The sequence below is a fragment of the Camelus ferus genome, chromosome 21 (assembly GCF_009834535.1).
Source record: "Camelus ferus isolate YT-003-E chromosome 21, BCGSAC_Cfer_1.0, whole genome shotgun sequence".
NCBI classification, from domain to species: domain Eukaryota; kingdom Metazoa; phylum Chordata; class Mammalia; order Artiodactyla; family Camelidae; genus Camelus; species Camelus ferus.
Genome location: NC_045716.1, coordinates 21,632,614 through 21,652,670, shown reverse-complemented (window position 1 = coordinate 21,652,670; position 20,057 = coordinate 21,632,614). Strand labels below are relative to the sequence as shown.

The following is a 20,057-nucleotide window of genomic DNA, read 5'->3' as shown; positions in this document are numbered from 1 at the left end:
CCCCCAAAGAGTGATCATGAGGCCTGTAATGCCTCACCTAGCACTGACTGCAAAGAGCTTTTGAGGAGGAACTGAGGTTAATCATTTGGAGCAAAGGACAGGAGGGAGCAGATGTGTTTTGAAAAGTCCATCTCTACCCTGAAGATAATCTTCCTTTGCCAGGGTCCATATTTATGATCTATTTTTTTGATCATTTAAATTCTGCTCAGGTAATTCAATTCAAAGTTCAGATGAGTTTAAGTCAAGTATAATAAGTAAAATTTCACCCTGTGCCTCTCCTCTCACTTCAATCCCCAAATTCTGTCTCCTAATGCATTCAAAAGTCAAATAAAAATGATCTTAGGACTATGTCGAGTCTCTAGTCCAACAAGAGAACAGGTGAACTATCAGTAAATTAAACTTATTACTGAGTCCACAAAATACGTGAGAAGATTCCACAACTCTCACCTGGAGTTCCGGGACAGACAGCACAGATTCCTCAGAAGCTGATGACATCTCATCTTCCTCATCTTGCGTAAGGTCGTCAAAGTCCTCTTCTTCCTCTTCCTCTGGCCCATCCTTCTCTCCTCCAGTTTCTGGCCCAGCCGGGGTCCCCACTGACTGACCATCAGCGCTAGACAAGTCTTCGGGCTTCCCTGGGGGGCTGCTAAGCACCATGTCAGGGTCAGCGCAGGATGAAGCATTCTTTGGGGACCCTTTGCTCATTTCTCCCGAGTTTCCTCCATCAGCAGGCTCTTGAGAAGCTGAAGGGGCTTTAGCTGGTTGACTCCTCTCCTCCTCCTGCTGCAGGGCCGTCTGTATCTTCACCTCTCTAGCACCGCCTGACTCCTCACGTGGAAAGCCAGTGCCCAATTCCACACAGTGTTCCTCTTTGATTTCCTGTTCAGGGGATCCACCAGAGATTTCCTCCCAAGAGTCTTTAGGTTCCATCTTGACAATTACCTCTAAATCCCCAGGGGAAGAGTTTAGAGATTCTTGGATGCCCTGAGGCAGTGGTTCCATAGCCTGCCTCCCCTCCTCTGTTTTCACTATAGTCCAGCCATAGGAACTGCTGTCCGACAATTCTTCCTGGCACGCTCTGTCGGCCGGTGGAGGCCCTGGGCTGGGCTCCTCTTTGGGGAAGACAGCAGCACAGAGGGGAGAGAGTTCCTGAGGTTCTAATTTGGGTTCTAGGCCTTGAAAGGCATTTTTCCCCTCAGCCAAAGGACAACTGATGTCCACATTCACTTGGGCTTTCTCTTCAGGGGTGGATGGTACAGGAAGATTCACAGAGTTGCCAGAAACAATTAAGGGTGGGATAGAGGAGGCCACAAGAGGCTGGTTCAACGGACAGGGGAAGGAAGTGGGGTTAACTAAGAGGGTGGTGATGGGGATGGTCTGAGGACTCTGGGCCACAGCAGCATTCACAGGCTGGATCATGTTGCAGCCACTGCCAAGGCTCACAACCTTCACAGTGGTGGCAGGGACAGTGAAGATGACAGGTGCAGAGTGGAGGAGGGGGGCAGTCTTCAGACAGAGAGAGGTCTTGGCCCCCTTTCTCTTTGAGCCCCTCCGTTTCACACAGGGCTTTCGAAACTTAGAAGGACCAAGTGAGGGCAGCATTACCTTGGGCACAGGGGCAGAGGGGACCAGGGTCTGGGGCTCAATCAGAGGGAAGCTGGTCTTGGTGTCAGGGGGTGTAGCAGGCAGTGCTGCTGGAGTCTCAAAACTATCGCCCCCAGCGACCCCCGGCAGAGTGCCACCTGGCACTTTCTGTAAGACAGTGGCTGGCTGGATCATGTGAGGAATCCCGACCACCGTTTTGCTCGGAGGGGCTTCTGACTGAGTTGACCTAGCCGGTGTCTTCCCAGGGCCGGAGCTAGGTTGGAGAGAGGGGCTGGGTCTGATAAGGAGGGGCTTCAGGGCTGATGACCGCTTCTGTCTCCAGGCTTTCCTGGAAAAACGATTGGCAACTGGCTTCAGTTTCAGGACTACACCCTTAGGCAGCAGCAGTGGGTACCGAGTTTCACTCCCCAGTTCTGAGCTGCCTTTTCCGAGGCCTGGGTCTGAGCTGATCTCCGTGGTTCCGGTCACATTTCCTACCTCTCTGGCACCATCAGCTATGAGCCGCAGCTCCTCTTGGATGGATGGCAGACTGGCCTATTGGGAACAAGAACACTCTGATGCAGCACGTGCCAGAACTTGGTAAAAAATCATAGGGCTTTCGAGATGCAAAGGACCTTTTCAGGACAATCTCTAGACATCACTTCAAGAAGGATTCTTCTGCACAAGATCAAATGTCTACAAAGACTGCATTCCAACTGTATACTCTAGAAGCTCTTCCCTGAATCTCCTTTAGGAAACTATCATTTTAACCTTCATTTTTAAAAGGTTATAGAATCACCTGGGGGAAGAGTGGAGAAGGAGTAGAGGAAGGGTGACTGAAGATTTCTCAAGGCCTAGTTCTACAACCAAAGCATCAGAGGTGCAAAGTAGCCTTTGATGTTTCTGGTGACCTTCTGCTTCTGACACACTTTGAGGAGGAAGACTGTACCTTTAACCAGAATGGAAGCCGGTGTTCTTCCCTTTCCACAGGTGGCTTCCACTGATGTGGCTGGATCTCTTCACAGCACTTCATTAACACGGGCAGCTGTTTGGTCTTCTTATAAAACTGAGCATGAAGAAATAAAGCATGAGTTACATTCATTCCAGAAACAATGCCCTCTGTCCGGCTCGGGGGCGAGGTAGGCAGTGGTTTAACACACACACACACACATTCATCCATAAAACAGATACATGAACAGCATGTGCTGAATGCTTCTGCATTTCAAATTAACTACTACCTAATTAATGAAGATTTTACAATTGCTCAGTATCTTCTGACGCTCTCCATTCTGGTCAGCAGGAAGGGAAAAATTTTAAGTCACAGAGAAAACAATGCAAATGGTCATTTAAAATTTCCTCCTGCTCAACAGATGCAATGAAAGTGATTAACCTTCATCCTGGCCACATGGAAACTTCCTTTTAAGCAAATAATGGCGTGAAGGACATTAAAAGGGAAGGGAAAGAAGAACAGAGAGACTGAGGCAGTTCAGTTTTAAGAGTAAACAAAGGGAAACTGAACTTACACTGACAGTATGCACCCAATCATTCAACATTTGTTGAGTGTCTTCTGCTTCCCAGGCACCATGCTACAAGCTGAGCATACAAGTAAAGAAGCAATTCCTGCTCTCAAAGACCATACAGACTAATGGGAGAGACAACCAAGTAGACCAATAATAGCATTTTGTATCAAAAAGTATAAAGACGTGCACAAGAAAGTGACACACAACTCACAGCTGAACAATAAAGATTTCTCTGGAGCAGGCGCAACTATAGATGAATCTTAACGGACACTCTGCTATATGAGGCAGAATATACTTCATGTTCATTATCATGGACATGTTTAATGAAGCACAAAGAGATGGTCTGGCCACAACAACTAAGGAATGAGGAGAGACTTCAGGAGACAAGTCAGAGGCAGGCAGGACAGGCCATCTGTGCCATGCCAAGCAGTCTGAACCCTACGCTGAAGGATTACATGCAGGTGGCTATGGCAGCAACTCGCAGGACAGAATAAACGGGAGCCAGAATTAGACACCACTTAGAAAACCACTGCATTAATCCAGGTGTGACGGAGGCCTGAACTAGCCAGTGGGCACCCCAGCAGGAAACAGAAAACTGAGAACTTGGTGACAGACAATGGTGGTGATCAAGGAGGAGGAGCCGAGGAAACTCCTCAGTTAACGGGCTGAGAAAACAGCTAGGCAGTAACATCATTCCCAAAGAACAGATCAAAGAAGGGAGAGTGGGGGGAGGGGAGCGGCGGCAACAACTGGAAGGTGCAGAAGGAGACCCAAGTTCAGTGTGAGGAGTCAGTGAGGCAACCGAGGTGAGACTTCCTTTAAACAGGTGGTGACACTAAGCTGGAGCTCAGGAGAGAAATCTAGACCAAAGATACAGATTTGAAAATCACAGAGACAGATAATCGCAAAAATCATGAAACTGGGCAAGACCACACACAGAATTTATCACGGAACACTGACGCTGAGGGGAGAGCGGGGCAGGAGTGCATGAAGGAGCAGCTTGAGGTAAGAGTCCTGGTATCACAGGACATCAGGGGACAGGAGTTTGAAGAAGGAATGAGTAAACTACGGTTTTAACTGCAAAGTTAAATAGGATAAGAGCAGAAAAGAATCCACTCAGTGGCCAATTAGGAAATAATCTGAGATCTTTGTGGGGAGAACATCCACACTTCGACAGGTTCAACACTTAAGGGCTAACTTACTGTGAAAACAGGCAGCTTAAACGCATCCATTTGGCTTTGTCCCCTCTTAAAACCCCGTGAAAACAAACAAACAAAAAAGGAATTTTTTAAAAGGTAAAAGCCTACAAAGAGAGAGAAAATGAGAGAAAAGATAAAAGCAACACAAATTTCAAAGCTAAAAAGACATGTTGCCATAAAATTGTAAAACACTGGAGAAAAGGAAAAATCCTACTTGTTGCCAGAGGGACAGAAAAAAAAGAGATATCACACAAAGGTCCAAGAGTCCAAAGGGCACCAAATTCCTAAACAGCCAGCACTAGAAACTACAAGAAAATGGAGCAAGGCCCTTAAAATTTTCTAATAAAGTGATTTTCAACCTAGTGTTTAAACCCACAGAAGTGGGAGATCCAAATACAGACATATTTCAAACTTCTGATTCTGAATAATTAGAGATTCACAGCAAGTTGCAAAAATAGTACAGACCGGTCTTATGTGTCCTTCACCCAGTTTCCCCCAGTGGTAAGATCTTAAGTCGCCTAGTAACAACACTTACACACACAAACCAGGCATCCAGTCAACTAGGAAACTGACTCTGGTCATGTCATGTTATGACAGACCCTGAATACAGTTTAACTCTAAAAATGTGTTTCTCAAGCGCTCTTCCTCAGAATGCTACTAGGATGTGCTCCACTAAAACAAGGAAGTAAAGCAAACAGACATAGGGTTCAGAATTAAGAGGATCCAACACAAGTAAGAGGCAAAATGAGTCCCCAGGATGATGGGGCAGAAAAAGCCCGAGAAGACATCAGGGCCACAAGCCTAGAGAGCAACCTGGGTAGAGCGGAACAGCCTCACAGGGCTCTGGGAAGCATTTCTTCAGGAGGATGAAGAAGACAGCAAAACACCTAAAATATCTGAACACACTGAAAACAGATTTAGAAAACTGAAGTCGACTTTAATGTTGAACGGGTAATAAATACATAGTAAGATCAAGTCCCACCAACCCTCCAAAAATGCAATTTTAACTCCACGAGAAACAAAATATTCATCAGGAAAAGCAAAGTAATCATGATACACTACACAGCTCAGTTGTGGGAAAATTTACATAGTATTCATCATGGAAACTCCAAATACAATCTAGCCAAAATTGTGATATAATTACAGTGAGAAAATTGGACCTTCCACGGTTTACATTTAATAAATAAAACCTAAATCCATAACATCAAATAACAATTGTAAGAATGCTATCTGGATGTGAAGTTCAATATGCCATCCCCTCAAAAACCTTGGTTAGCAGGAAGTAGGGAGGAAAATACTGTTTTTCATGACAAGCCTCAAAGAACCATCTGACTCTTTAAACTGTTTCAACTATTTGCCTCTTTAAAGTGTACACTTTTATGACTTTGACATAAATATTTAAATAAAAAGAGTTAAGGAGAAGGATAAAGTGGCTGCTGCCTGTCCTTTGAAGAAGGTTAGAGTGAAAAAAGAAAGAGTGAATGGCTAGAGGGAAACAGGTTTGAGAAATATTAAAAAATATGAACCATTGTATATTTAGGGGCAATATCCATAACTGAGGAAGAAGACGACACTTCACAGGAAAAGAATGGATCACTGTCCCTGAAAGGCAAGAGGGTGATTAATCCACTGTGCAGGTGGGAGGAATTAGCCTCAGCTAAAAGCCTATTCATTGTGACCAAGAAGAAGAAAACCGAATGGCTGCACCTCGCCGAGGTACCCAGGGGCGCATGCAGGAAGCACTTACTTTAATGATGTTGTCAGGAGCTCTTTTCATGTTGAGGTTCTTGATTCTCATTGTCAGTTGGTGTGCAGTCTTGCAAGTGAGAAGGTACTTGCTGATGAGAAGCTTAGGAAACTCAGTCCCTTCGAAGTGCTTTAGCCCTAAAGCTAACAAACTGAGAAAGGAGCAATGACACTCAGTCACAGTCCACAGTCCACCCTGCTGAGAAGCCTCCCAGACGAACTCCATCCACATCCCATAATGCACTTTTTCTGCGTCTAATTCTTGTACAACTTAATGGCAAGTCAACAGAAAATTTCAGGTATTTACTGAGCGCTACTAAGTACTGTATGAGTAAGACTCCATGGGGAGTGCACAATCAGGTGGGAAGAGGAAACGCTAAGCATAAATCCCTCACAAGTATCGGGACATGATGCGCTTTATACTCATAATATAAGTGAAGTTTGAAAGGAAGGAGAATAATTCTAATAAACAAATAAAAAATGAATAACGGGCACCACATCAGGCACATTAAATCGGCACCAACACTACCTCCCAACAAAACATTCAATCACCGTTACGCGTGTATGTGTGCTCATGGCGGTGCGGCCGTGCATATCAAGAGCTATAAAAGTGGTCACGACCTTTATCCAATAATCTCACTCTTGAGAATTTACCCAAAGGGATAAACTCAAAAGATTTTTAAAGGCTCTACACACGAAGATCGTGGGGAAGCCTCATTTACAGCTAAAACAACCGGGGGTGGGGGAGTGGCAAATTAAAAGACTATCTCAGGGCCATTAGTATTTAAATATTAATCATAGGGCTTTAAAAGACAATATACGGAAACAAACAAACAAAAGGACAAAATTAAAGCACAGAACACAGGAAAACAATTTCAAGAAGACGTTAGGTTAAAAAAAGCAAATCCAAAGTACACTTAAGTTGCCCATAATTACGTAAGACGCACAAAAAAGAAAAAATCATTCATCTTGGGGTGATTTAGGATAATGGATCAAAAAATTGCTTTCTTTTGAAATATTTCCTCTAACATTATTATGAAGTTAGTTTTTACAATAAATAAAAGAAACCATTTAAAATGTTTCAAAAATGCCCATGTCATTCCCTCAAAGAGCAGGGTTTGGCACTGCTGCAACAGGCACACACAGAGATCTGTGCCCATCTACACCTGCTTTCCTTCTGGTCCTGTGCACCCAGTCTTTATTATACATGCCTTATTACCCCTAAGCTCCTCAAAAAAAAGAACTTGGTCTTCTCCTTGGGATATTTCGTGCTTTTGTTCCCTTACTATAAATCCTTACTTGTCCTCAGCCTTGGTGAAGAAACTCTTATCCTGGGGATTCTTTGCCTTCAGAGAACACACTGGAAGTAGCTCTGGATACATGAAAACCTTGCTTGTGGCTAGGGTCCAAGCTACTTGCTTTGGCAAACAGGGAAATTCATAGGCTGTAAGGAAAAAAATCTGTGATAAATGACATTCTGTAACAAAAGAGGGCTTCACAAAAGCTCTGAATCTGTTTTTGCATTTAGATAGAGCTGCCCCTACCTAACTCGGTGCCCTCCCACCCATCCACCCTCCCACCCAAAGTTTCCATAGTCTTTCTCAGTCTAACATACACCTTCTGAAAGAAGTCCCATTCACTGTTATTAAAAGTTCATTCTCTTATTCTTTCCTAGGTGGAACACTTAACACACTAAGTAATATAAATGCTTACAAAGCACCTTGTAATACCTGGCACACAGTGTATGCTCAACAAATTTTTACCTCCTTCCCCCTTTAAATCCTTGAAAGTTAAGTGACCTTCAGCGATTCTTTCTTCCAGGATAAGATTCCAACTTCTTTAATCTACCTCACAAACCTGGTACTCCAAATTTTATTTGATTTGGCTCTTACTTAACTTTCATTAAGTTCTCCTACATTCCTCCTGAGGTTCTCATCAAAAAGCCATAAAAAGAATGAGACAATTCAGTCTCATTCATTTCTGTCTTGCTGTCTAAGCCTCTCAATTCCAGGCACTTCTGCTTTTCCAGAGTTAAGCACTATAATATCCATTATGTGTGCTTCCATAAGTGTTACCTTTATATACCCAGAAGAAAAACACAGGGTGCTCTATGTGTAAGTTATTACTATAAGTTCAGTGTTAAGTTTTCATTACCAACATATAACTAATAAAGTAGTTGGAGATCAGTGTCCATGACTTAACGCACCAAAATCCAACTATATTCAATTTAATTGGAAGAGTCAGGAATTTAAAATCAAGTCCAAAGACAAACCCAAATCCAGAGCAAACCACAACTAATTTGCTGAACCATGAAACAAATCAGAAGCAAATACCTGGTTTAAAAAAACAGCAGATATTTTCTCAAAAAATACTAAACCAATGCAAGGTAAAAACCAAAGCTGCATAAACATTTCTTTAAAATACTGAACGCGGCAAATGTACATCATCTCTAATTTGTTCCTACCTCCCAAATCAACATGTCACTCAAAATGGAGATGTCACTACAATCATTACAGGAAATAAAATGATCCTAATAAACAAGAGAGTAAAAGCCTAAACACAACCTGACTTTACCACCTGACTTCCATCTTTATCAGTCTGTCTTGACCTGACGCCTAATGCTTACCCTCACATCTAAGTCCAAACCTTAGCACCGAGTGCCACCTCTCTACCCTCCACAGCCGTGTCCTGTCCACTGCCTCCATCCCTTACTTAAGTCCTAGTATTATCATCTAATTCTAGAACTTGGATAATGAGCACAGAGGGAGGATACAAGACAGAAGGAAGAAATTACAAATATCCTATCTCCTCCAACCTCAGGAAACTATCCTTAAGAAACTATCTGCGGGCTAAGACTCCCACTTCTCCTTGTAAGTTAAAACTTCAACCTGACACATCTGCCCCCTACCGGTCTTCTTGACAGTTTTACGAGGACTCCAGTCAACGCTGACATGTGTGTTGAAGTCTTCAATGAGCTGCATAGCTCCCATCAGGTTACAGGGTTGGAACAAGGTCTGAAACTTGGGGTTGAATTGATGATGAAGGGCGATGGAGCTTTGAGCAAAGGTTCCCAGCTCTTTCTGGGAAAACAGGACACAAAGGAAATCTAAGTTTCAGACAATTAATACCAGCAGCCCTTAGCCTCTGAGTGAAAAACTGTCCTTCCTATAACAGGATAGAAACAAGTAAAATTCATCATAAAGTCTTTCACAATTAACATTATTCCATTAAGACCGCTCTTTTGCTAAGTCCTTAGAAATTCGGGGATTTGTGAAGCACTAATTTGTTCTTGTTTTATTCTCAGTCTGAGTGTTCCTCAGCCTTTTGGACATACGACGTAGGCCCCCAACTAGAATTAAGGTTCTCAAGAATGAGAGCCATTACTTAAAATAGAAAAATAAAAGAGAGAAAAGAAATTGTTTTGGGTTTCTCTGAATAACACCTAGAACAAAGTACTTCTCATGATCCTCTGAACAATCTGAGACGGAGATACACCATGCTGACTATCCAAGGACGCTTAGACTACTAGCCAACATACTCCTCAAACTCCAAAAAGACTTACCCAAGAGGCAAAGAATATCATCTTTACGAGCCCTGAAGTTCAGGGGCAGTTTTTATAGAATTTAAAATTTTGAAATTAAAAGACCTCCCTCCAAAAGATTTCAAAATGTCATGAGCGATATTAATTTTATACATAAAACACTGATAGGATCCTTATAAATATTTAATAAATTCAATAAAAAGAACAGAAGTACTAAAAAACCTAAGATGGGTAGCTCTAAAGGTGAGGAAGAGAACCGAACGAAAAAGTAAGAGGGATTGTCTAAAGAAAACTGAATACACTCTCCGTCCTTTCATGGGAATCAATGGCTCACGTTCACTCAGCAAACGCAGGAGCCATACAAACAGCTACCAAAACATGCAGGAAAGAAGAATAAATGTAGCTTATGATGGGGAAGAGCTGTGAGAATGACTTCCAAACTAACTGCATACTCAATTCCTTAGAGTTAGGGATATTTGAAACCTTACAAGAAATATCTTTGTGGTACTGGCCTCCGAACTGAGACTGGGGTTGGAGGTGGCGAGAAGGTGAATTTGCGTCAAGAGCTGAACATGCTGGAGAGGGAAAGAAAATAATACAGTGATGTGTTATGATGTTGTCATTTCAGGAACTCAGAAGACCATACTAAGATGTAAGCACTTTTATCATATATGTTTTGCTTTCTAGAGAGACTATGAGAACAACACAGTATCTTGGTATGAAGTTTTTTCTCAGATACGTTCCCCTTGAGCAAAATAACAGAACCAGAGGAAGTTTAACCTCAAGCCAGAGGGACTTAGATTAGAAAGAAGAAAAAACTACTCTGGCAGTAAGGCTGTTAAATTTAGAAGGGATTGCTAAAGATTCTTTGAAATCTGTAATTCTGAATACTTTCAGGGTGCTTGCATGCACTCTTACGTGAGCCATAAGGACACGAACATGATAACCTTTCAAGATCCTAACGGATGATGTGAAGATCCTGTGGTCTGTGGTTTCCATGGTTATTAAGACACCTATTTCTGACTTTTGTAAACCTGCTAATTTTTGGCTTCAGAGTCAAGCCAATGGATGATCCAGCATTAACATTACAGAGAAGAGTCTCACCTGTTGCATCTGCTGCTGGAGTCTCCTCCTCTGTGCTGGGTCTAGAATCAGAGTCTGATGAACTTTCTCACTCTGGGGCTTAACCCTGTCTACTACCTCCTGCTGCTGTTTGGCTGAAGATTTCTTCATCTTCGGCTGTTCAAGTAGCTCCTTCACTGTGCGATGCTGCTCATTTAGCAAGTTGGCCAGTGGTTCCTCAAACCTACCCCCAAAAGGAGATGACTGAATGTGAGTATTTCCCTAGGTCCACAACACATCCAATTCCTTCTAATGGTGGACTAAGAGAGTATGAATGATTTCCATCTACTCACTTGCCTAAATATGAACACGTTATCATAACCCCAAATCCATTCTTGCTCATGAATCCATTTTCCCACTGGAACCATTCTCAACCCATCAGTCAAACTAGAGGCACAGACTCATCTTTGATTCTCTGTTTTGCTCTTCCCCACATGTGACCTGGCACCAAGATCTGACCACGCTTCTAGAGGAGCAGCTCTGGAACCTTCCACTTCTCTCCTCCGCCACCGCCATTGCTCTAGTAGAGCTCCCTGTTATCTTTCACCCGGACTTAACCCCAGCTGCTTTTCTGGGCTCCAGAGATTTCCATCCTCCCAACTCCGCTTCTTCAGGGGATGGCTAATTTCCAGATTTCACTTTAGTCAACAGACAAACTCCTAGCCTATACAAATCTTCTCCCAAAGTTGTTAGCATAGATTCAAATAAGATGATTTCAAATTGTCCCCTTCTAAAATCATTCCTGTAAATAATATACAAATGAAGGGGACAATAAACAAAAAATCTAAGAGCAGGGAAATGTCTGCATTCAAGGAGCTACTGGGAACCCATCATTTCAGCATCACACTGATATCTACTTTAATATAGGACTTGTTCTTTTTTTTAATTTATTTTTTTAATTGAAGTACCATCAGTTACAATGTGTCAATTTCTGGTGTACAGCACAATGTCCCAGTCGTGCATATACATACATATATTTGTTTTCATTTTCTTTTTTTTTTATTAAAGGTTATTAGAAGATATTGAACATAGTTCCTGTGCTATACAGCAGAAACTGTTTTTTTAATCTATTTTTATATATAGTGGCTAACATTTGTAAATCTCAAACTGGGACTTATTCTTAATGGTGATACAGAATCTTCTCAAAGCACAGCATCTGCTCTCTCATTTACCTATTACTCCCATCCCAGCCTAGCTCCTCCCATTCTCCAACTCTTATCCATTCGGCTGCCCTGCCTTCCTTTTGTAAAAAGTCAAAGACCAAACAAATAAAGTCAAAGACCTTCTAGCATGAAGTAAGAAGGGGATGTACTAAAATACATCATAGCTTATGATGAATAGTGATCAGATGGCTCAAGTATTACCCTACTATTCTCCATGGAAATACCTTCTTTTAGCCCTCCGAATTCCTCCTCCAAGTTTTTTAACCCTACCCTCTCACCCGTACCTCCTGAGAGAGAATCTGTCCAGGGCTGAAGTAAAAATCCAAATACCTATCATGCTAGTTCTGAGGTAGAGGCAGAACAAGACACTGAAGTGATTAAGCATGAGCTGATACTCTATGCAAACAGGGTAAGACCTGCTCAAGTAGCTATGACTGGCAGGTTATCCTATTTCAAGAAATCCTCTATATTGTAGCAACTGTTAAAATGATAATAATGTTTTTCAAGAGCCTGTAGGGATAAAGATAATGTTTCCTCTCAAAATATTTACTGCAAGTATGGGCACGCTCACGATGAAAACCTAAAGTCATGGGCCTGTACAAATTTACTGAGAACTGAAAACTCTTTTGATGCACCATTAGCAGAGGAACAGAAGAACAGAAGCATGAAAAACGTAGATAATGCAAAAACAGCCTGCACATGATTTTTAAGTATTTCTTGGACAGTCGATAAACAGAGCACAGGTAACTCACTCTCCTCGTGATAGTTTATTTAATTGAAGATTAAGCTAGGTTTGCATTTCCAGCTGCAAGAGAAGCAGCAGCAGCCCAAGCAGATCAACCAAATACCAGAAGATATTCATGAACAAGGATTTTAAGTAGTTACAATAGAGTCCCAAATTTTAAAAATTCACACACAGAGTTAATTAGTGGAACTGAAATATGTTTACAGATCAAATTTCAGTATAATAAGTTCCCAAGAGGAGTGGTTCCTTTCTGCTACACTAGAATTTTTTTCTATGAAACATGGCTTGAAATAAGTGGGTCAGATACAGACTAAGAAATCTTGAAAATGTTCTCAAGAAAAAAGTAAGTATATGAGGTAGTAGTAGTGTTATTAACTCGATGGGGCGTAATCCTTTTACAATGTATACATATATCAAATCATCACACTGTACACTTTCAATACCTTACAACTTTCCTTGTCAATTATATCTCAATAAAGCTGGGGGGGGGAGGAACTTTAGATTTTTGTTGTAGTTATATTATGGTATTTACTGTAATGGAGTATAACTGATATTTCTGGTTTTTACACATTAATTAGTATACCTTGTCTTTTTCACTAAATTGTAAATTCCCTGAAGGTCTAGCTTTCAGCTGATCCAAAGCTCTCTAGCTGGGTAATGCTGTTAAGTCACAACAGAGGACTAATTAGAGGCTATTGGTCTCTTAGTTTTGCTTTGTTCCACCCACAACACAAATCATACCCTGACATCCAGCCAGTCATCTAACAATAGTATGCTGCTACTCAGAATGAATAACAATGAAGTACTGATGAATTATGCAAACTCATCACAAAAATAGGGGGGAAAAAGCCTCTATTTTTCTGGGTGGGAAACAGAAATGCCAGCTTATGTGAAGAGAGCAGTACCTACATTTCAGACTCCAGGACATTACTGCAGGTGCTTCATGGTTTGCTCAATTAACGCCTTAGTGACTATCAAACTTTCATTAACATTTACTAGACATTAACGGCAAATAGAAGAACAAAAGGGACATACTAAATATTATAATTTGCGGTAGTTTCTGTGGCTGGCCACATAGAAGCTTACACGCCTCTCCAGCACCATTCACCTGGAGAGGCTGCTATGGATGCCAGCTACTGCTTTTTCTCCTTTCCCAAACAGATACAGCTTGGTCTATAGCTGCACTGCCCCATAATAAGGAGACTTATTCACTTGCCACCTGACACCCTGCCAGGGCTCTGCTTCCTTATATCAGTAACAGCACATAGTCAGGGACGGAAAACTGCTAACCACAATTTCTGAAAACCTTTTTAGACATACACTTTTCCTCCACTGTAAATCTCAAAATCTTTGGCTAGCCTACCGTAGGGCTTGAGGGGTATTAAAGTTAGGCCGAGGCTCAGCCACACGTTCCTCCTCTTCTAGGCCATCATCTTCCATGTTGGAGAATCCCATCTCATCTTGAAACTGTGGGGAAAAGGAAAGGAAGGATCTTTCTGGGGAATGGGCATGCAGAAGTCATGCCAGCAGTGAGAAGGGAAAGTGAAGACTACAACTTATAGGACTTCAGTAATGCTGGCAACACAGAAAGAGCTTGCATCAGGACCGCTCTCACTTCAGGGTTCCCACAATTCCACACATGGGGAGACTGTTATGCCAGGAAAAAAGTTTCTCAACCTGTCAACTTGCAATGATAAGGACAGATCATGGATAACTCAAAATGTTCAAAATATCTTTTGAGAGACAAACTTATGAGAAAGGTAAACTATCTGTGCTCAGAATAATCTAAAACTAGTTTGTAACCTTTAAGGATGCACCAAATGACAGGCCATCCAAAAGTTTCCAAGGAAAATTTTATTAAGAATAACCTACATATGGATAGTCAAAATTTATTATTTAGCAAAATTCTCCTACCACTATATTCTCTCCTATGTGGACTAAAAGGGAAATTTGCTTGGTCAGACCACCCTTCTGGAGAGAAGGTCTCTGAGACCAAACATCAGAGCTTGCTGGAGATTCTACTTTTCCCATCCTGAGTTCTCATTCAAAGATCATTACTCACAGTTTCAAACAGCTCTTCCATCAGTTCATTCACTTCCTTTTCTGAAAAAAAAAAAAAAAAAAAAAAAAAAAAAAGCCAAACAGTATGTTGTTAGCACAAATCTGTTTCATATTGCAATAGAAGGAATTCCAAGAAAACAATGAAAGTTGTTTTCAGCAAGGCGTTTGAGAAAATCTTCATATCTATCCATCATGCATTCATCCATTCAAAAACACTTACTGATCACCAACTACATGCCTCAAACCCTGTTATAGATGCTTGGATACATGACAGAACTTTACTCTCATGAAGCTTAAATTCTTGTGGGAAGACATACAAAAATGAGAGCTAGATGATTTTATAAGAAGATAAATTCATAGTTTGTGGTCTATCGTCATGAATGGCATCAAGAGTTAAGTCTCCAGTAGTGTATCATAGGACCCTAACTTTGGACCTGAACTATCCAGCAATCCCATCATCGACCTAGAATACCCAGAAAACACACTTATCAACTCTGTAAATGATATAAAGGCAAAAGGAATTGTCAGACCAACTGATGACAGATTCAGAATTCTAGGTTTTTCTCAAATTAATTGGATGGAACATAATGGGAATAAATTTAAAGTCTCATTTTTAGGATTTTCAAAAATCAATTTCTTAAGGGCACAAAAAGGTGACACGGCTCGAAAACAATCTGAAAAAGATCTAAATGTTTTGGTTGATCTTAAGTTCAGTATGATACAGCAGCTCCAGAAAAGTGTCCACACCAAGAAGGTAAACATGTCACTGAACCAGAAGAGTGTCTCTGTTCAGTATCTTAAGGACTGTGATCATTTCTCTAAAAGCCCTTCTTAAGAGGGCATTAAAAAGCTAAAATCCAAATGTTGGGGACGACGTGGAGCAACTAGAACTCTAATAAGAATGTAAAATGGAAAGGCACTTGGGAAAAAGGTCTAGCAATTTCTTAGAAAACTAGGTATACATCTACCCTATGACAATGATTCCTCCCATAGATAGCTGACCGAAAAGAAGTGAAACATTTGTCCAAAAACCTTGCACAAGAAAGTTCAGAGCTATTTTTATTCAAGATAGCCAGAAATTAAAAAGCCCACGTGTCCATCAGTACCTGGGGATTGATAAAAAATAGATAAACAAACTGGTATATTTATACAATCGGATCCTACTCAGTAATAAAAGGAAGAAATTAATGACAATATACAATACGGATGAATCTCAAAAACATTATGCAAGGTGAAAGAACAGAACACGTACTATATGATTCCATTTACATGAAGTTCTAAAAGAGGCAAATCTAATCTGTGATAGAAGAAAATGGAGCAGTGATTGCACCTGGGGGGATGGTGTGGGGACTGACTTGGAAGGGGCAAGAGGGAACTTCCTGCGGTGACAATTCTCTTTCTTGTTAGAGGTTTGGGTTACACAAGTGCAGGCATGTCAAACCTCACTGAATGGTACACTTAAGATTTCTGTAATACAATGAGTATACATTTACCTAAAAAGGGAAATTATAAACAAATATTGAGCTCTAATTCATGATATGCATGCTGAAATGCTTAAGAGTGAAGGTACTGATGTCTACAACTCACTTTGAAGTGCATCAAAACAAACAAATCCATGGATTCATAGATGGACAGAGAAGTAAATGGATAGCTAGATGATAAAGCAAATATATTAAAAGTTAACTAGAGAAATTAGGTGGTAGGTATGTGGATACCCACTATACAGTTCTTTCAACTTTTCTATATGTTCGAAAAGTTTCACAATAAAATGAGGGAGAAATTTTTTTAAAAATAAAAACTAGAATCCGGAGGAGGGTAACCTGGGTGCCGAAATCTGGGAACTCTGGCATTTAGAGAACTGAAGAAACTTAGTATGTTTAACATAGCACAGAAAAAAATGCAGGAAAAGAAACACCTTTTACTATGCACACTTGGGAATAAATTATATATTTTTTTAGCAACAGAGGACAAACAGAGAAATATAAAAGGTAAGATTCAGGCTCAATAAGGAAAATGTTAATTGAGGAAGTGTTCAAGAGCAGGATACACTGTCTGCAGAATTGATGAACTTGTCACTGGAAGTATCCAAACAGAAACTGAAAGGCCACATCAGACAAGCTGTTAACAAATGCTCAAGTGGGAAGAAAATATATGTGACCACAGGAAGCTTCCCAAACACTGTGATTCTATGCTTTTATATTTTTTAATTTTTATCATCCAAGTGAGGATAAGTCTTCTTAAAGGGATTATAATTAAACATGATAACATAAGACAGAAGAGAACAAGAGGGAGAAATAAAATTAAAATGCTATCCCAGTTTTCACTTATAAACACAGAACTCCAGGAGTAGAAAGAAGATACTTCATTCAGGAATCCCAGAAAAGTTCACTATTTGATTGGCAAATATTGTCGGCCCCATGCAAAACACCAGCTCTAAGGCAATAATGCAAGATCTATGAGAAGTTCACAGTCAAGGGGAGGAGACAGATACTAAATAAACAGTTATGAGAGAGATGAGTATTTCAAAGGACATATAAAATAGTATGGAGTACAAAGCAAGATCAATCCTACTTGAGGAGGAGCTCCCTGAGAAATCACAGTTGACTCTTGAACAAGAAATTGAACTGTGTGGGTCCACTCACACACAGATTTTTTTCAATAAATACATTGGAAAAATTTAGGAGGATTACAGCAATTTGAAAAACCCTCAAACTACAGAGCCTAGCAATATCAAAATTTTAAGAAAAAGCTAGGTGTGTCATGAACGCATAAAATACATGTAGCTATTAGCCTATTTTATCATTTACTACCATAAAATATATCAAAATCTATTACAAAAAGCTAAATTTATCAAAATTTACACACACACTACAGCCCGTAGATGGTGCCATTCACAATCAATAGAAAACGCAACCAAATGTTAAAATGCAGTATTAAATCATAACTGCATCAAATGAACTGTGGTACACACTGCCCTACTGTAATCATTTCATATGATTATACCTCCTGTTGCTACTGCAGGGAGCTCAAGTTTTGCAAGTATCTGCTTAAAACATCTCTGCCTGAGTAGTCATGTCTCCAGTAAATTGCATATTGTTGTAGAAAGTGATCTCTTGTGCTTCTTGAGTATTTTTCGTGTTTAGTGCAATACCATAGACCTTGAATAACACTATGGGACCCACACAAAGTGATGCTGGAAGTGGTCCCAAGAAGCAAAGAAAAGTCATGACATTACAAGAAAACACTAAATTGTTTCATGTGTACCACAGGTTGAGGTCAGCAGCTGCAGTTTCCTACCATTTCAAGATAAATGAATCCAGCATAAGGATCGTAGTGAAAAAAAAAAAGAAGTTTGTGAAGCCATAGCTGCAGATATGCCAGCAGATGTGAAAACCTTGCACTTTCTGTGAAATACCTTTTATATCTCATATTAAAAACGCAGCTTTCATTATGGGTGCAGGATTGCTGTAAGAAAGGCATATCTCAGACTCTAATATGACTTGAGAAAAAGCAAAGTCATTATATGACAACTTAAAGCAAAACAATGGTGAAGGATCTAAAGCTGGAGAATTTCATGCCAGCAAAGGATGGTTTGCTAATTTTAGAAAGAGGTTTGGCTTCACAACCGTCAAGATAACAGGAGAAGCAGCCTCTGCTGATTCAAAGGCAACAGAAGCCATTAAGAAAATCATTGAGGAGAAAGGTTATCTGTCTGAACAGGTTTTCAATGCAGATGAAAGTGTTCTATTCTGAAGGGAAACAAACAAACAAACAAAAGCCAAAGGATATTTACTAGTAAGGAAGAGACTTAGCACCAGGATTTAAGGCAGGAAGGGACAGGCTAACTCTACTGCTGTGTGCAAATGCAGTTGAGTTTATGACCAGGACTGCCCTTGTCAATAAAGCTGCTACTTGAAGGGAAAAGATAAACACCAGCTGCCAGTGTTTGGTTGTACAAAAGAAGGCCTGGATAACAAGAACCCTTTTTCTGGATTGGTTCCATCCATAATTTGTCCCTGAAATCAGAAAGTACCTGGCCAGTAAGGGGACTGCCTTTTAAAGTTCTTTTGATATTGGACAATGCCCCTGGCCACCCAGAACCCCATGTGTTCAACATCAAAGACATCTAAGCGATCTACTTGCCTCCAAACACATCTCTAATTCAGCCTCTAGATCAAAGGGTCATAGGAACCTTTAAGGCTCATTATACACAGTAACCTATGGGAAGGGTTATCAACACTACAGAAGAGATCCGAATAGAAAGAATGTCATGTAAGTCTGGAAGGATTACACCATTGAAGACACCATCATTTTTACAGAAAAATCCATGAGAGCCATCAAACATGAAGCAATAAATTTCTCCTGGAGAAAACTGTGTCCAGACATTGTGCATGACTTCACGGGATTTACAACAGAGCCAATCAAGGACATCATGAGATGGTGGATATGGCCAAAAAATGATGAGGGGCTGAAAGGTTTCATGATATGGATCTTGGAGAAATTCAAGAGTGAACACACATCACACCAGAGAAATTAACAGAAGATGACGTGATGGAGATGAGTGCTTCCAAACCAGTGCCAGACAATGAGGAAGAAGTAGAAGCAGCAATGCCAGAAAACAAACTGACATTAGACAATCTGGCAGAAGGGTTCCAAGTATTCAAGATGGTTTTCGACTTCTTTTACATGAACCCTTCTATGAAATAGACTCTGAAACTAAAGCAAACAGTGGAAGAAGGATTGGCAGTATACAGAAACATTTTTAGAGAAATGAAAAAGCATAAAAGGCAGACAGAAATTGCCATGTATTTCTGTAAAGTTACACAGAAAGTGCCTGCCTCTCCTGCCTCCCCTTCCACCTCCTCCACCTCTTCTGCCTCTGCCACCCCTGAGACAAGATCAAGCCCTTCTCTTCCTCTTCCTCCTCAGCCTACTCAATGTGAAGACAAGGACAAGGGAGGCCCTTATGATGATCCACTTTCACTTAACGAATAGTAAATAATCATCATGTCTACAGGTAATAAACTTATCTGTTGTGTACGTTTATCTCTGGGAAGACCTAAAACTTGTACGGCAAGAACTGTATGAATTGTTTTTGTGTCATCACCATTGCCACTGCCTAATTATTCATCATGTAGAACATCACGTGCCAGACTTGTACTGAAGTGGACAGCCTGTCCTTACTTAGGCATAAGATGAGTGATATTTAATATAAAATTAATAATGTGCTAGTTTTCTTACTGATTTATAGCTTTGCTTTCAAAGAATTACATTACTACACAGTATTTCTCACTAATTAGAGAAAACATCATCAGGCTATCATCACATTTTTTAAAAAAATGTAACAATGATTCTAATCCTGTACATGAATATACC

At 40.6% G+C, this 20,057-nt stretch overlaps 1 protein-coding gene across 1 annotated transcript in view; it reads right to left on the bottom strand.

The window, feature by feature from the left end:
* Positions 1 to 20,057, bottom strand: part of GON4L (gon-4 like) — a 62,639-nt gene that overhangs the window by 12,861 nt on the left and 29,721 nt on the right. The window contains 9 exon segments of the mRNA XM_032464079.1: positions 448 to 2,139; positions 2,534 to 2,650; positions 6,051 to 6,201; positions 7,349 to 7,493; positions 8,958 to 9,129; positions 10,079 to 10,165; positions 10,695 to 10,896; positions 13,984 to 14,087; positions 14,683 to 14,723. Of these exon segments, the coding sequence (XP_032319970.1) occupies positions 448 to 2,139; positions 2,534 to 2,650; positions 6,051 to 6,201; positions 7,349 to 7,493; positions 8,958 to 9,129; positions 10,079 to 10,165; positions 10,695 to 10,896; positions 13,984 to 14,087; positions 14,683 to 14,723 (2,711 nt within the window).